This window comes from Diuraphis noxia, unplaced genomic scaffold (genome assembly GCF_037042655.1).
Source record: "Diuraphis noxia isolate RWA-SAM2 unplaced genomic scaffold, SU_Dnox_SAM2 contig0004, whole genome shotgun sequence".
NCBI lineage: Eukaryota > Metazoa > Arthropoda > Insecta > Hemiptera > Aphididae > Diuraphis > Diuraphis noxia.
In genome coordinates, this window is record NW_028301714.1 from 37,378,711 (window position 1) to 37,396,497 (window position 17,787).

The following is a 17,787-nucleotide window of genomic DNA, read 5'->3' on the forward strand; positions in this document are numbered from 1 at the left end:
ATTCATGTGCGCGTAAAGGAAACTTAACAGGTATACTTTTAAATTACTACCCCTACACATACTCAGATTTTAAAGCATATTCATCATTACTATGGCTAGGTAACGAAAGTTGAAAATTAAAATGTCAATACATTTCTACAATAATAATAAATTGTACAACTCTGTTTCCATCAAAATAGTGACTAATTTTATAGGTTCTGTGGATCGAATGGGAGCAAAAACAATCTCCATATATTAATATTTTATTTGTGTAGAAAATATTTCGTGTTGCGCAGCTGCGCGGTAAGAAGTCAATAACGAATCTAACTGTCAGTGCATGATTAAACACTATACTATAATATAGTTAGGATATATTATATACATATGCCTATATTGCCATATTATTACTTAGATACGAATGATACGATATTATTTATTTTGAAACTATAGCTGGACAAAATATTTTATTCGTGAAAATTCAAAAATTATGGTCCAATCGATATGCATACAAAATTCTCTTTCGTATTATAACATCAAATTATTTGACGTATGGATTCCCTCCGGAAATATCGTTAATGGTTCTTAGCATTTTAATATGGTCATAAAATAACAGTATACTTGCATTCATATTTATTTACTATACTAATTTTATACACGTTTTAATTAGGAGAATGAGAGTAAGTAATTTATTGCAAAAGTGAACCTTATATTATATATACACATAAAAAATAAATATATTATACCTTCTCGTCGATAAAATATCAATGTTATAATAACATTATTCTAACGTATAAATTAAATGTAAATAATATTATGTATTTCACATTACATATTATTATATTTATTTCTTGCCAGTTTCGTAAGTCGTACCAACGGGTACTTATATACGAATAGTATAATTTATTATTATCATTATCATTATTATTAATACGTTCCGATTGAAATATATAATATATATTAATAATAATAAATAATAATCTAATAATATGTATTATACATTTATACGTATAATAACGAGACTCAGAGACACGCGATACGACAGTTCTAAAGAATGATTTGTGGCTTGGATAATACACCAAAGGCCAATAGCCCACGTACCTATCGGACTATTTTATAATATCTATGTAGGTATATTATTATTATACTGTAAAATTCCGGTAAACACTCTACATACTAAACAACTAAATACACTAATCGTTTTTTATGGATTATGTCGTGTGAGTTACACAATAACACTCGACTATCTACTTATACATAGGTACCCACAGTGTACCTGGTACACATAATACAGTTTATGAGTGCTTTAAACGATATATATCGATATTATGCCTTACTATGATAACTGTCGTAATTTGGTGTGACACAATTATAGAAGAGCGTTCTATATATTAATATACTTGAGCCGCCGTACCTATGCACTTGTGCGACTATTATCCAACTATTAGGAGTGAAAGTTGATTAGTATATTATTATCATTATACAATAATCAATTTATGTATTATATTATTAAAATACTGATACCATCATCGATACTATCTGATTTTGAATTTTGATCGCGATGATTAAAATATAAAATATGTTAACTGATCGATAAAAGTGCGGATTTAACGTTGTATAGACTATGTAAATATTTTATCGACAATCGCGCAGATATTTCAGATTTTTGGATGTCGACTGTAACTTGGCCAAAAAATAAACCATATTGATACAACGTGGACGGTTATGTATCTTTGCAAATGCCAAGGCTGTATAGTGCATTAAACTCGTTTTATACACGACCGTTTGCCGCTCGTCGTCGTACTATCTTGTACTATTAGAAATTATTACTATTTAATAACACCCTCGAGGTTAAGTATAATATATTATTACTAATAAATGATAATGAAGTACAGCGTCGTGGTCATAAAAAATAAAAACAAATTGATAAATTTGACGACATTTTATACCAAAATTCATAAGTTTTCGGTATTGGCGTATATTTGTGTTTCGGAGCACGCGTGAAAAAGAAAATAATTCAATCGTCAGTCCGTCATTTGCCATGCTCATAAAACGTCGTTACGCGGCTTTGATTTTATACAATGTTTGTTTCAAACTTTTCAGTCGACTTTTGTGTTGACGGACATAAATCGAAAACTCGGATTGTACGTTTACCACGATCTGCAGCGAACAAATATGATATGGATTGAGAACTTCTTCCCGTCCATTTATGGCTGCCTGTAACGGATATATGTAGGATTCGAGATGATCTGATATGATTCATATGTACACTTTCAGCTACAATAAAAAACCAATAATAACAATAGTAATTCAAAATTTATAAACTTTTTTACTTAACATTCATGCACATTTAAACGTATAAGTAAAACATAATATATATTATATAATAATCTTATTATAGGTAAGTAATTTATACAAATATTGATAAATTACACAGGTCACCAATATTAAATTATTTATTAATAATAGTTTTAAATGCCCAAAGATCAGTATGACAATAAAATAGAGTAGATTATGTATATATCGAATAAAATTGTAAACTTATCATAATATGTTATCTTACGAACCGTACAACATAACAAAACTGCTAAACTTTCTGTCGATAGGTAGCATATGTATTGTATAATATGATATTGAATAATTATAATATCAATAAAAGTATATGAATAATATGCTTTTCATAATATTCTTAGCTTTGTTTGATAATACCTATAAATAACGACATGAAATCGATTTTGCTAGATAAATATTTTCTTGTACGAACTATATGTTACACTGAGACAACACATACTGGTTCCACGTTCTCTTAATGTAACAAACCGTTACCTAAAGAATGTATAGTGTAGTTTATTATTCTCATAAGTTTTAACGTACGTATATTTATGATGACTGATGAGTGATGGCAAACTTTCGCGCAGCCAAGTCCGTTCCATAGACGTTTTATATTGAACGACAATAATTAAAGAAAACAAATATTTGAAATATAAAAAACAATCGGTATTGAATAATAGAAACATACAGAAACGCTTTGGGTGTAAGTTCTAAGTAGCTACTAGACATTACGATGAAATAAATACGAGTATTTTTATATAATGTCGTTATTTTATTGTTATATCGTAGCCCGTAGGTATATAATACGTATAATATAATATATACATAAAACATGAAAGGTTAAATTATTATTAAAGTATGATATTGAAGAGAAATTACAGAGAACACGCTATATGCATATAAATGTGCCTATACCTATCTAAAATACAATATTATATTATACTACTCGATCGGCTAATAGACATCAAGTATGCATATTATTAAACACAGTGCATCGTCGTGCCTGCATCCGTTCTTCTCCTAATCGTATTTGATTTAACGCGTGTTCATCATCATCATTGCCGATGCATCGTTATATTATTATAATGTCATAATATATACGCACAGCTACATTATAATATTGTATGTTCGGTGTCCAGGCAGAAATGAATATTTAAAAATACGAATAATAACCAAAAGCAAAACCGGATACGCGAGCGCATATAAGATATTACAGCGAGACGTCTTATCCGTTTGTCGAAACGCCCCGTTTAAAGATCGATTTACGGTTTGTTTTTATAAATTAATTACATTTCCGAGTCATCCGCAATTCGTATTACCTATTCGATTCACTGTTACGTACCTATTATATTATATGCGCGAAGTTTGCGAGGTCCAATGGCCAACGGAATTATATCTAATTTATATTCACACGACAGTCGACTAGCCGCTGTTTTATTCTTCTCGTACATGATGTGTCTCCGTTGTCGTCGTCACGGCCAGATCGAAGACGGTGGGTTACTGACGTAGTCTCACAGTGCTCTCGATCGAGTCATTTGCAGGTCTCTCTCTGTCCACCGTTTTACACGCGTGTAGGCTACCTAAATAATATCTATAAAGTGGATTCGTGGGCTGCCTAAAATCTTAATTTCAGGGCTCCATTAAAATGCAGACGGTCATGATAATAGTAGAGTTACATATTATTATTATTGATACGCTCGTATACGGCGGCGGGTAAGAAATTCAGGAAAACCCGCGAGTCGAACGGGTTTCGGCCGGTGTGTCCCATAAAAAATTTACTTCCCGACGACGACGGATCGACCGCGCGTGTATATAGGTACCTACCTATATTAAAATAATATTAAAACGTGAACATGTGTGTAGTAGAAATTTGTGTGCGCAAAACCAGTTTGGCCGAGAGAAATAAAAACTTACGTGCCCTCTACGCTCCGCTCACCTGACAGTCGGCTACATTGCCGACGCCAATCCCATCGAACTCGCGAGTCCTCTCGCGCCAAACGGTCGGCACAGGCATATTATTTTTCGAATTATAACTATTATTATAGTATATTATGTAGTTCCACCGAACGCGTCTTAAAAATACGAATACGCTTTTATTATTTCACACCCGTATTGATGATGTGTATACCTACCTATCTACCTGTCTAACATTACGCCGCGGTTGATGACCGTTACGGAAAATAATAAAATTAGAATAAATTATTATTTTAATAGTATGCAATACTATGTGCTTCACGAAAACGTGTACGCGTCGTTTTCTGATAATTAATTAATTAACAGGTAATTTGACCAGATTTTTCCACGGGATCGGGAGTGGTCTTTTTTCATCTACGTGAACCATATTTTCAATATAATATAATATCGGTAATAGCATAAAAGAGAATTCCATGTTCATAAATATCGAATTAAAACTAAAGACTTTTTTAAAACACACGTGTCTAGGAATTTGCAATGATAAAACTACTTGCTCGCAGAAAAAAATTCTTCTCAAAAAATGAGTATCTATTGTAAGTGTTTGTTAAAATATCACTCTGCAACAGGTGTAATATATGAGTGCATATTTTGATTTATCAACCGTGTTAGCGTTTCATTCTCCCCACCCCCATATCATCAACTGATAGAATTTTTTCGATAAGCATTCGTCGTGTACTTACTCCACAATATTAATACCTCGACCGTATACGCCTCTCGTCGTTGTCTTCGTTACTCAGCTACTCGTTATCTTCAGAGATCTCGATCGCGCCCTGACCCGAGCCAGCAATCGTTATCGTTAACGATCGATACTTATATACGAACCGGAATTATATTTCTTTATTAAACGCACTGTACGCACACTCACACACGAAATGTACAAAATATATTACATTCGATGGACCAAAGCGATTAAAACACAGTAGAAAGGTACGAATTAAAAAAAATATAATGCGCTACCAGATTTACGCTGTTTGGCGGCGTCGAGAGAGTGAGATAGTATAACATCATTTAATATTAATATATGTATATATTATATATATATTTTTTATTTTATTTATATTATTTATTTATTTATTTATTGTTATTATTACTATAAGTCTATAAATACGCGATAATAGCAATAACAATAATTATTATAGGTACCTAGAAATATCATAATATTCTAATCATCCAATAGCCGCAGTAAATGAAGCATGAGATAATAGGTACATCGTACTGTCATCAATCGGCCAATTATACAATACACTGTTCGTACAAATTACATTAGATGAGGTGTGAGTTTATTGTATCGATACAAGTTCTATTTATTTTCCTTGATATTTTAATGAATCATAATGAATGAGCTTCGTATATTAGTATAATATATTATAATATATAATATGTAAAGGTTTTAGATTCAACTATAACATAATACTGTATGTTATAAATAATATTGCTCATACCTAACTAAAATATTAATGCTCAGTATTACAATCATAGATTCACGAATATCAAGTTGTACTTGATTGTCTTAATTGAAATCTTAACCCCGTGACTGTAAACGTAAAAAATTCAATAGTGATAAATGGTTTGCAACTCTATCTGTCAGCTTTGTACTTGGAAGGGGAAAAAAACTAAAATGTTTCGTAATATTGGTAAATCTAGGATTTGTTACGGGCAAATAATTGTGGTCATGACCCTCAAAACCAATCGATTTTGTGAAGCATCAGACCCGAGGGTCCGAACCGCTGTCGTACGTTATATACGGCCTGGCCCGGCGCCGAATTAATTTGGTGTCGTTTCGCGAGGAAAACTCGTCAATTTAATATTATTCTTATTAAATTACTAAACGCACGCGTATCATAGTCCTTTCACCGCGGCCACGGCGCACACACTCCACTCGTGCACGCACGCCGACGGTGTAGCCATAGGTACGCGGCTGCAAGGACGCTGCCAAGCGTTTCGCTTTCGACTGAAGGTCGCCGCGGCATCGTCCGCTCCTCAAAAAAGACATTATCATATTATTCGGTCTCTTCGAGTAAAACCGCCATGATAATAAATAAATAATATTATAATAATATAAATGTACCGCGTTGTATAGCGTGTGCGTACTTGTGCGTGTTCGTGAGTCGTGTGTAATGTTATAAAACTTATAACTTATAATATTAATAATAATATTATTATTATCATACCGTCCGGAGAAATTGATATATTAGGCAGGCAACATACCCGTATATGCGATGGATTTTAACACGCGCGCAGTAAAAAAGTATATTATGCACTCGTAATAATATTATTATTATTATATGTACGTACCTACTACACGCGCGTAATAACGAAAACGGACACGTGCAGCAACTTGCGATGGTTTAATTACAATGGCAATTTTTTTTTTTTATTGCCGGTCGCGATTGCAGCTAAAAGGTCGCCGCGGGAAGCGTCATAACCGCCGATGATGTATGCCTATAAAACTGCTGCTGAATCTGTACGTACGCACATGCCACGATAATGTTGAACTCGTAAATTGATATAAATTATGACAAAACCGAGTTGTAAACCACCTCCGCGTGCGAAACGCAAAATAATATCTACTGTTTTAAATATTATTTGAGTAATTAACTATTAACTTTACACCGTGATCCACCTTGTTCTTCGACGAGTATTAAAAACAATAAACCAGTACGATAACATTGTGATAAATATTTATACGTTATAATTGGATTTAGACATTTGAACGAATTTATACCTAATATTAAAAAAAAAACACAATTTTTTATTAAAATGTAACTATATGTACTAACAATACGATTTAATAAGGAATGGCAATTAATAAAAATATAATAATTTTGTCGTGGGTAGAAAAAAATTCTTTTAATCAAAATATAACGTTGAAGAACATTTTTGATTATTTATATGCTCAATTCCTTTTACGACGTTTAAAAAAAAAAAAATGCAAATAAATGAATTAAACTCTCTGTTTTGTTATGATCAGCACTATTATATTAGTTATATCAAACAACTCATATATAAACGCGTGTTCGTCATCCGTGTGCTCGCTAGTCAGCCTTTCGATATTATACAATTATTTCACCATTACCGTTTACCGGATAGGAAACGCGCAAACGTCCGTTCGGTTATCGCATCGCCGTTTCGTCGGGCGAATGTGGACAATGTCGTCGTCGTGTAAGAAAATGCGAACAAACACACACCCATTGCTGCAAACGCTGTCGTAAATCATCCGACGACTTAAGGTATCGAGATTGTGCGTAAGTCGCGCGATTAATCAATTATATAATATTATATACGAGCCGCGTGCTTCGGATTGCTCTCAGAGACTAATGCCTCGAACCGACCTACCGTCGATGTCACACCATTTTATAATAATACGTGTAGTATAATTATATATAAATACGAGAGAAAAAAAAAGTAGAAAATAAATAAATCGAATACCGCGACGGGTGGAAGGTCGCGCGCGCAGCAGTGGTAACCGCCACGGCGCGGCGTCAGAAACGAATTCCAAAAGATCTATATCGTACATTTTTCCGTATAATTATCATCAGTTATAATATCAGGTATATCATATATTATACGTGTGAAATGGTATTTACGGTCACGGCGACGACTTTAATTTCTTCATTTAAACTAAACACGATTACTATAATATCATTTAATAATCGACCATTATAAATTAATGACATTACGATTATTGTGTTTCAGAACGGATTCGTTGAGTGCGTCAAAGACCAGTGCCCCGACGAACAGGGATGCTATATGCTACAAGATGTTTTCGTTGACACGAAAGAATGCTGCAGACGTTGCAAAGGTACGTCAAGTTCGGTTTAACCAAGTCACAATAATAATGCCGATTACCTACTTGTGATAGTTTAAAATTGTTTGATTCATTCTCATTATCGCAAGGAATGACCCACTGACATTTTTTTAGATGATTGTAACAACCCGCTTAAAAGATAATAACAAGAAACTGAAAATAGGTAGTAATAGAATATCGTTTCACAAATAAGTTCTTTGAATATACAGTGACTAAGTAGACTAACGCATTAAAATCGTATGTCAAGTCGTATACAGAGAGTATCAACAAGTTACATCAACTATACATAAAAGTATTTGATAAAAATATATTACAAATAAAAGACAGACAATAGTTATCTATTTAAATAATATTTATTGACTTACATAAGTGCAGAGGTTAAAGTGGGGAAAAATTCCAGAGGGGACTAATGTCTCCATAAAGTTTTAAGCGTTCCATATATAATTTTAGGTATAATGTCTAATGTATAAAATCCTAATTTGTTAAAGGGGACGCTTTTTAACCACCGTCAGAGGTAAGGGGACTGAATCCTCCTGCGCCCCCCCCCCCACTTTAACCCCTGCATAAGTGTCCGTTATTGATGAGATAGTAATGGCAAGTGAATGCGAGTTTTTCACCAAACATTAATTCACTCACATATTATTTTGTAACCGGTCAGTGTATTCTCTATATTATTTTCTATAACAACACATATAATACCTATATCTTATCATAAATATTATGTACTTACCTAACCATAATTTATTACTATTTATAATCTTATCGTCAAAAATTGTATACTTGTAATAATAATAATAATAATACTTGTATTGTCATCGCTTGTCACAGGCTGTGTTCATAAAGGTGTGCCCAGGGACAGTGGCACGGAATGGACTGATCCCAACGACCCTTGCATGGTTATGTCGTGTAAAGCCGGCGTGGTCACGGAGACTCGGATGCAGTGCATTACGCCCTGCCAACAGCCGTTGCCGCCCAAACCGGGAACTTGCTGCCCAACTTGTCCGGGTAAGTGACAAAAATCAATCCGTCTTATTGGCTGTATATACATACAATTGTTATTCACGATTACATAATTTCCCTACGCGCATGTATAAAATATCCGAGCCCGTAATGTGCGCATTTTTAATGATCGGCGTGTGCGACGACCGCGACTAATCTAGATATATTTATAACGTTATGGCCAACGCTGATATTTTATTTTGGTGAGTGGGGGGGGGGGGGGGTGTAAAGGAATTGAGTCAAATGGTATGGTGAAAACACGATATATAATATAATACAATATTATAATCATCCTACAGGATAGTCTACATGTGGTCGAATTTATTTGAAAACGATCGCCTTGATGCCGGTTCCCCTCCGAGACTCGTCTCGAATAGCTGTTTTGAATTATATGCATTGTTTAATACGTAGATATTTTATTAATATATTATAGAAGGGATACACGGTACGATATTATGTTCTGGGATAGAATCTTTCATGTCACATTAGAAAAACAAACAATTCTTTTGGAAGCTTTGCAGTCATGATAAATCACGACTGGTACACAAGCGTCCGTCAAGTGACTCGTGGGAAATGAACCCCCATGTATAGATACTTTTCCGCTACGACGTGGTGGGCATTAACTCCGTACGTCGTAACACAGCGCTGACGAAAATAAAACAATAACACTCATACTACTCGTACACACACACATACACACACGCATACAAATAATAATAATAAAAAACAATGGATGGATGCTAGGTATAATGTATTATTATTATTGTAACGTTCGTGAACGAAAATTGAATCGGAGGAAGACGAGGAGGGAAAAGGAGTAGCGGCTTATAAGGTTAGACACAGAACGCCAAACAGATAAAGAGATGGATGGCAGGACCACCGGCAGCGAACATTGTGCACAACATAAACATGTTAAACGGTCTGCTTTAGTGCTTAGCTACCGGTTATGGTTGAGTATCGATATCAACGCACGTATTAATATAATAGTAATAATAATATTATCATGATGTATACCTGCCTATATTATTATATTATACATACCTATTATACACAACGATACAGTATCGAAGGACATTTGAATTTGTCAAAAATGTTGGATTCGATTTTCAAAAATCATAATTATACCTGCCTTAATAATACTATTTTATATCATAGTTTTTTGATCGGGCTATATTGTATATAATATCGAGAAATTATTAAACGGCCAACTAGCGTGATGTGTTGTAATAAATAATATGTTACCAACATATGTTCCGAACATTCATTATTGTTGGTCGAATAATCATTTAGTGAATTATATTTAAGTCTCTAGGGAATATAATATACAATATTATATTAAATGTTTTTATACATCAGTTTTCTCGAAACTTCAAAGCAAAAACGCCGCCCGCTGATATTTATATCTAAATTAGCGTTTCGATGTACTATTATTACTTATATAATACCATCACGGTATGAATGGATGATAGACGGAATCAATGTTATTAAAATATCGAAATACACCCAATTTAATATATGCTATATTTATGTATATCTGAAAACATATTTACCATACATAATAATATATCGAATTAAAAATATTCACAATATAAATAAATTAGTGTATAAATCGTTTATAATAAGTAATCGATCGCCATAAAGAATAAAGTGCTGTGAAAAATAAGCACAGAAAATAGCCAAAGGAAACAACTTTTTTTTTTCAATATCGCTTTAAAGATTAATTAATAAATATTATGCTTTTGTTATAACAAACAACGCATTCGACTATAACCTTTAGGCTATGAGTTATCAACCGATTTAATGAAGCTATCCGAGTTACTTTATTGCGGTAATTGGTGGAAAAACAACTCTTAAGCACGTTAGACCCTCGAGTCACAGCCCACGGGGGGCAGCGGCGGAAGAAATGACTTTTTAATATATTATGATATTTTCCATATGTATATAATAATATATTATAACCTACCTGCGTTTTCACTCAAGTCTAAATGGTAGACAGACGAGATAATCGTGCGCGCGCGTTGCTTTTTCGACCGTGCGTTCATTATTTTGTCATATTCGTCGACGGTGGTACGGCCAGTAACGTCGGTATGATGTAGATAATATATACATGTATAAAAAATACTAGAAGTAGTTTATATTGTCTTATATATACACACACTCACTCAACTGTTTATAAATATAATAATAATAACATTTCGGGTCGTAATTTATTATGGTGCACGATGACGACCGTCAGTATACCAAATAATATTCTTTGTTTTTCATCTCCTTTGGGTTTATATTCGGCTTTATTATGTTATTATGAAGGTATATTAGATATAAGTATACTAAGTGTGTTATATATACTACCCATATCTTTATGGACCTATACCTATATTATAATAATATATTATGTATTATATGATGTGCGACTACGCGGCGAGGGCGGTGCCTGTGTCGTGCCTATTATTTATTATACTCGTTCGGGTCTAAAACAAATAAAATATTACGCGAGCGGGCAGGGGGCACGCTGCACGCGCGCCGGATAAAACGATTGGACGGCGGCGGCGACGTTGCAATCGTGGGCTGGGGGTGTGTGGGGAGGGGGCAACCGCGCGTCCGAGCCTGAGATGGGCTAATGGCTGAAGACTGGATGCCACACGCATTGAAAAAAAAAATAATAAAAGAATAAAAAATTCAAAACAATTCACTGAACCTTCGCTGGGTGGCATGGACGTATCCGAAAAACAATGTACCTAATACAATTTTAAAGCAGATTCCATGATATTACTCCGCGAGACGCGATGAAACACGATAATCTAAACGCGACTCATATACATATATATATTGACCATATCGAGGGACACGTGGTGACAGCTGGCATAGAGGGACTGACGATAGCGAAGATAACATTGTACAACGGAGGCATGTCAACGGTCGTATATAACTGCTGGTGAGAGGGTCTTGAAAATGTATGTAGAAAATGTGCATTCTGATGACTTATTTGGCTTGCAAAATTTTTTTAAAGATTTCGAAGAAGAAGCATTGGAATACAATTTGTCTAAAAAATCATTTATAAAATCCACCTCATCTACATGTCATTTTAATTGACCTAATTTATCGGATACAAACACCAATGACTAAGAAGATTCTGCAACTCGACGACATTGATATAATCATTGAAAATGGTTTATTGTAAATCAGAAATGCATTTTTTTTATTTACACAACTTTTAATAGGTTATAGGTTTGTTATTTCGATCCAGATAAAGTAGTTCAAAAAAATGTCTCGACTACTTGTCTCCAACGTGCGTCTTAGAGTGGAAGATCAGCCGTGGTGGTCCGCGATTCAGACTTATTACAATATTAAAAATCTTGAAATATAATCATTATTTAGTGTCCTTTATACTTATTTCGTTCGTCAATTATACACACAGTCATTAGTATTCTACGTTTTCAAACACATAATAATATAACAACCACAACCACAGGCTAATGACCTAGCTGTTGAAGCCTTTAATATCAATAAAAAAAAAAAAAAAAAAAAAATAGTATAACATTTTATGTTTTTAACGTTGACCAATTCTAATTGGTCTGGACCAACGAGGGTTTATTGGTCAGACACAATGACGTGTAGGTACTTTACATCGATACAGGATAGGTTAGATATCTATTATAGTGCGTGAGTCGACAGGACCTTGGCGGTACGTGTGTATCTTATTTACGTTACCTATACATATTATTGTGTAGTAGTTGTTCATCGTGCCCTTCCCCGTTTCAAATACTGTTTAATATCATTATACTGTTAGGAATATATGTACATTTGGTGACTTTTATCAACAATACTTTGAAATAACGGACGATTATGTCTGACACGAGTCACGAGGACCGATATTTTAAGCCTATAACTAACGGGATCCTGTAAAACAATGTGCTCAAGTTTAAAACAGTATAATATTAGATATACCTGATTGTGAATGAAATAATCCGCTTAATGATAACCTAACCAATTTCTAATAAAGGTACAAGTTCTGCTTACCCCTTTCGTATTGTTTCGGTGCTTTCGTTAAGAAAGTTTTTGAACTTCTGACCAAATGAAAAAAAAAAAAATGTTTGAAAAGTCAATATGATATAGTATAACATTATTGAATCACCATATAATACTAAAAATATGTTTATATTATTTTATAACTAAAAATAAAATAGTGAATTATTCGGTATTTTTAAGTCTATTCTTTGTCTTTTTATCTGTCATCGAAACTACAACAATGTATGATTACAATAACAAATTAAATGGAGTATAATGTTTTATTGTATTGCATACTTTTGAAAAAATACGACACACTATTGTAATTCTATTAGTGCAAGATTTTATTTACAGAGTTTCGCACACATATTAGAAAAAGCTTAAATGAAATTTATTAAAATTTCCTATATTAAACCCCTAAAAAAAAACACCAATAAAATATGCTGTAGGTAGTAGGTACCCAATGGTATTGGAGTGTATTGTTAAAATAATGCGCCTGCTATACGTACTAAACAAATACTGCGAGGAAAACCGTTATGGATAACCAGAGCGCCGAAGGGGGGGGGGGTGTCGGTGGCAGACAGATAATATTAATTATAATATTATTATTATAATCTATGCGATTGCTGTAACCGGTTTTGTGTTCCACAGGTTGCCGAGTTATCGGACAAGAGGTGGCCGCTTGGAAGAACATCAGCCTGTACGACGACCCGTGTCTGACCTGTCACTGCGAGAGATCCGCGGCCGGACCGGTGCTCACCTGTTCAAAAAAGGCGTGCCCTGTGCTCCAGTGTCCGTCGAGCAGCATGCAGATACTGCCGGGTGAATGCTGCCCCAGATGTGTGGGTAAGTGAAATTGATCGGCCGTTAAGTTCGATGCGAAACAATATAAAATATTATTATATCCTAATATTAATCATAAAAATTATCGCAATAATAACGACGATCGTATATTACAATATATTGTTGTGATGTTGAAAAGGAAACACATTTTAATAATTGCTATTAATTTTGTCAAGAAATGCAAAAAAAAAATCAGTTTTGATCAGCAACATTTCAAAATACCAAAAAAAGATGTCCTTGCATTAAATGTTATCACTAAAAGTTAAGATAAATGACAACGTCGCTCAAAAAATCATTCTCAATCGTTTGATTTTAAGGTACAAAATATTGTTTCTTTGATCTGCCGAAAATCGTTCTCAATCGTGTTGCTAAAAATGTAAAATGTTCTCAATCGTACAACACCGTGGAAATATTTTTGTCGAGACCTAAGGGACTTCTGCTTTGAGTTTTATTACAATTGCGGGTTCGTTCAAAAATATGATGACTTTACTATATATAGTAGGGCTGTAATAATATTGCATATCGTGATTTCAAAAGTATTCGCAGGAAAAAAATACCGTACATTTTATCCGACCTTTGTTAGAGTTGTTTGCAAAAGCTATATCTAACATTCAAACCATAATATCATACAGTCATCATCGTATGTATGCAATATCGTTATTATTATTTGTCATTATAAAATACAGCTATAATATAATAACTGGGCTAAGACGACATTCCGGACGGAAACGTCTGACAAACTATACGGATATATTTATTCGCGGTTGTATAAAATAATAATACATAGTGGAAAAACGCCATCCGATCGTGTTTCAGTTTCAATTTTATTTTCGACTATTTCGGGTAGACAATGGACGAAGACGGCAGACAAGGGTGTTTTTTTTTGTCTATGTAATAATCGAACTGGCCGATTCAACGAAATAATAATATTATATTATGAAACGTCCATATGATATTTTACGTTCGCTACACAGAATTAAATCGTTTATAATATCAAATGACCCATACAATAAAAAATACGCAGCCAAAGCATTGTCAACCGGTAGACAATGTTGATAGAGTCTTTATGTAGTCGTATGTACAACATTATTCTAAATCGTTTTAAACTTTTAAAAGCTTCCCGAACGAAAAATGTAAACCAAGCGTGTATAATATACTGATGAATTTGTATTTTTCGTTTAATTTTGAACAAATGTAAAATATCGCAAGCAATATCAACAGTATCTATATTCTATATATCATTCCAATTCCAAACATACATAAGGGTTCTAGTTTTCGCTTAAAATTATATTTTATTAAATTATATCATTGTTCATTGATTAAAAATCGACAAACATATTGGACACTCGCAGTTTCGTAAAGTGAGGCATAAGTTTATATAAATTTACTCTATATTTTGTTACTATAAAATACCATTAAAAAATCGATTTCATATTTTTAAATGTAAATTTATGAATGGTTTATTACTCGTATATATTTGTCATGTACACAGCTCTTTATATGTATATAGTACATATACTATGGTTTGAAAGAAATATTAACTAATAAATATTTATTGATTTAAAAATGTAGTCAACACAAACATGTTATGGAATAATCGCTATAATTTACATTAATTAGAAATGATGAATATTTAACAGAATCAATAATTGTTATTAAAAAAAAATAAAAAAAATATTGTTTTACAATCGGTGTGTGTCACCCAAGTGTTAGTTAAGAATAAAATCAATTAATTTTGTTATAATCAAGTCAACATAGAGATATACACTTAAATATATATACCTAATGAATTCGTTCAACATATCGAACTATGATTTAACTAAACGAATCAAATTCGATTTTCATTATGAACTTGACTACACTTGAATCTATGTATAGGTGCATGGTCATAATCTTATGATAACGATAATATTGGCTTTTTATAGGAAAGAGTAGAAAACTTATGGAACCACCTAGAGGAGCTTGTCTGTTGGGTGACAAGATCACACCGTCGGGCCAGGGGACGCATCCGGATCGGTGCACCGAATGCATGTGTACCAACTCGACGGTAGTATGCAAGCGGGAGACTTGTCCGCCACTGGACTGTCCCGTGGAGAAACAGACATTCGCTTCGCACAACCAGTGCTGTCCGCAGTGTCCGAGGACCATAGACAAGAGCGAAACGTGCATAGAAAACGGCAACATTTACTTGGTGGGTATTATTATAATGTAGTAAATTAAACAAATCAATCACGACTCAGAAGATAGATATTTAATATATAAGTGATATTATATTGTTCGTTCGATCCGTTTTAGTAATATTTTTCGAAAACATTATTTTTTTTTTTTGTTTTTTTAGAATGGAGATGGCTGGAAAGTGGACGAGTGCAAGTCATGTTTATGCGTCCGTGGCCAAGTGCAGTGTGCCCAAGAGTTGTGTCCACGCATCTCGACGTCGTGCCCGGTCAACATGAAACTGCGAACGGTTCCTGGTTCGTGTTGTCCCCGCTGCGTACCGAGTAAGTCCATCGCTTGACTATTTTACAATTATTTTCCGGTTACTTTAGAGTCTTAAGTTTAGACAACAATTGTTTTGTCGATTTGTTTCAATTCGCTAATGTCTGCAAGACTACGACTGATAATAGAACAGAATAATGATACAAATTAAATGACATATAATATATAAATATTTTATTCACGTTTCAGTGGACGGAGTTTGCACGGTGTTTGGTGATCCACATTACAGGACATACGACGGGAAATTCTTTAGTTTCCAAGGACCGTGTAAATATCTGTTGAGTGCAGATTGCGTGGGCCGGACTTTCAGCATTCGAGTGACGAACGACGCGAGGAACACGAAAAATTCAGCGTGGACAAAAACTATTTCTTTGAGGGTAATTATTGTATTTTTATGTTTAAGCTATAATGGTGGTGTTTAGTAAAAAGCTCGTGCCGAAAGTGGTTGTGTGCCAGACAATAATTTATATTTTATTGTGTAATTATTTAACGCGTCTTTTTTCGCGTAGACTGGAGGTTTGAAAGTAAACCTTGGCGAGAATAAGCGGATCAAGATCAACGGACAGAGAGTGTCCGTGCCGTACAAGAGGAGCAACGAGCTCACCATATCTAACATGAACGATACCGTATTGGTTGAGACCAGGATTGGTGTTTCTATAATTTGGGACGGACGAGGATTTTTGGAAGTGTCTGTGCCGTCGAGGTACAAAGGTAAGGGATTCGTCAAAACGATCACGAGAATAATAATTATAATAAAAAAACTAATTATTGACGTTGATTACCAAATATTATTATATTAATGTAACGGTTCACCCATCGAGTAATCACGCCTCCTCGGCCGCAGTTTAGGAACCATTTAATCGCAAATACCTATAATAATGATTTTGCGAAATTTCTTTTGCTTACAAACTTTGCATTTTTCGGCATTTACAGGCAGTTTGTGCGGACTATGTGGAAATTTCAACTCTGTGCCTAGAGACGACATGACTACTAAGGACGGCCAAGTAGTGTTGGAGCCACAAGTGTTTGGATCATCCTGGCGTGTAGGTGGTAAGAACGCGTGCAGCCGGCCATTGAAACCCGCGTTTGTGCAGCATACGACACAGTGTTCCAAGAAGGGGCCCCGAATTCGAGAACGAATGTGCAAGCCGCTTCGACAACGAATGTTTGCCGCATGCCACAAAAAGCTCAATCCCGTCAACTTTTTCAGGTTAGTCAGTTATACACACAGTATGGCTATACATTTTTGTTAGATGTTTACACTTAAAACTCTCCCCCCACCCAGTTACGCCTTATATGGTGTATTACTGTACATAACATATTATATAATGACGTATAAATCGAAGGCCATTACT

The 17,787-nt window shown here is 34.1% G+C and overlaps 1 protein-coding gene across 1 annotated transcript in view; it reads left to right on the forward strand.

Moving 5' to 3' along the window:
• Nucleotides 1-17,787, forward strand: part of cv-2 (crosveinless 2-secreting protein) — a 70,360-nt gene that overhangs the window by 49,585 nt on the left and 2,988 nt on the right. The window contains exons 4-11 of the mRNA XM_089225478.1: nucleotides 7,978-8,083; nucleotides 8,918-9,094; nucleotides 13,745-13,939; nucleotides 15,862-16,127; nucleotides 16,275-16,434; nucleotides 16,622-16,809; nucleotides 16,942-17,143; nucleotides 17,366-17,642. Coding sequence (XP_089081604.1) covers nucleotides 7,978-8,083; nucleotides 8,918-9,094; nucleotides 13,745-13,939; nucleotides 15,862-16,127; nucleotides 16,275-16,434; nucleotides 16,622-16,809; nucleotides 16,942-17,143; nucleotides 17,366-17,642 — 1,571 coding nt within the window. The remainder of the gene's footprint in view (nucleotides 1-7,977; nucleotides 8,084-8,917; nucleotides 9,095-13,744; nucleotides 13,940-15,861; nucleotides 16,128-16,274; nucleotides 16,435-16,621; nucleotides 16,810-16,941; nucleotides 17,144-17,365; nucleotides 17,643-17,787) is intronic.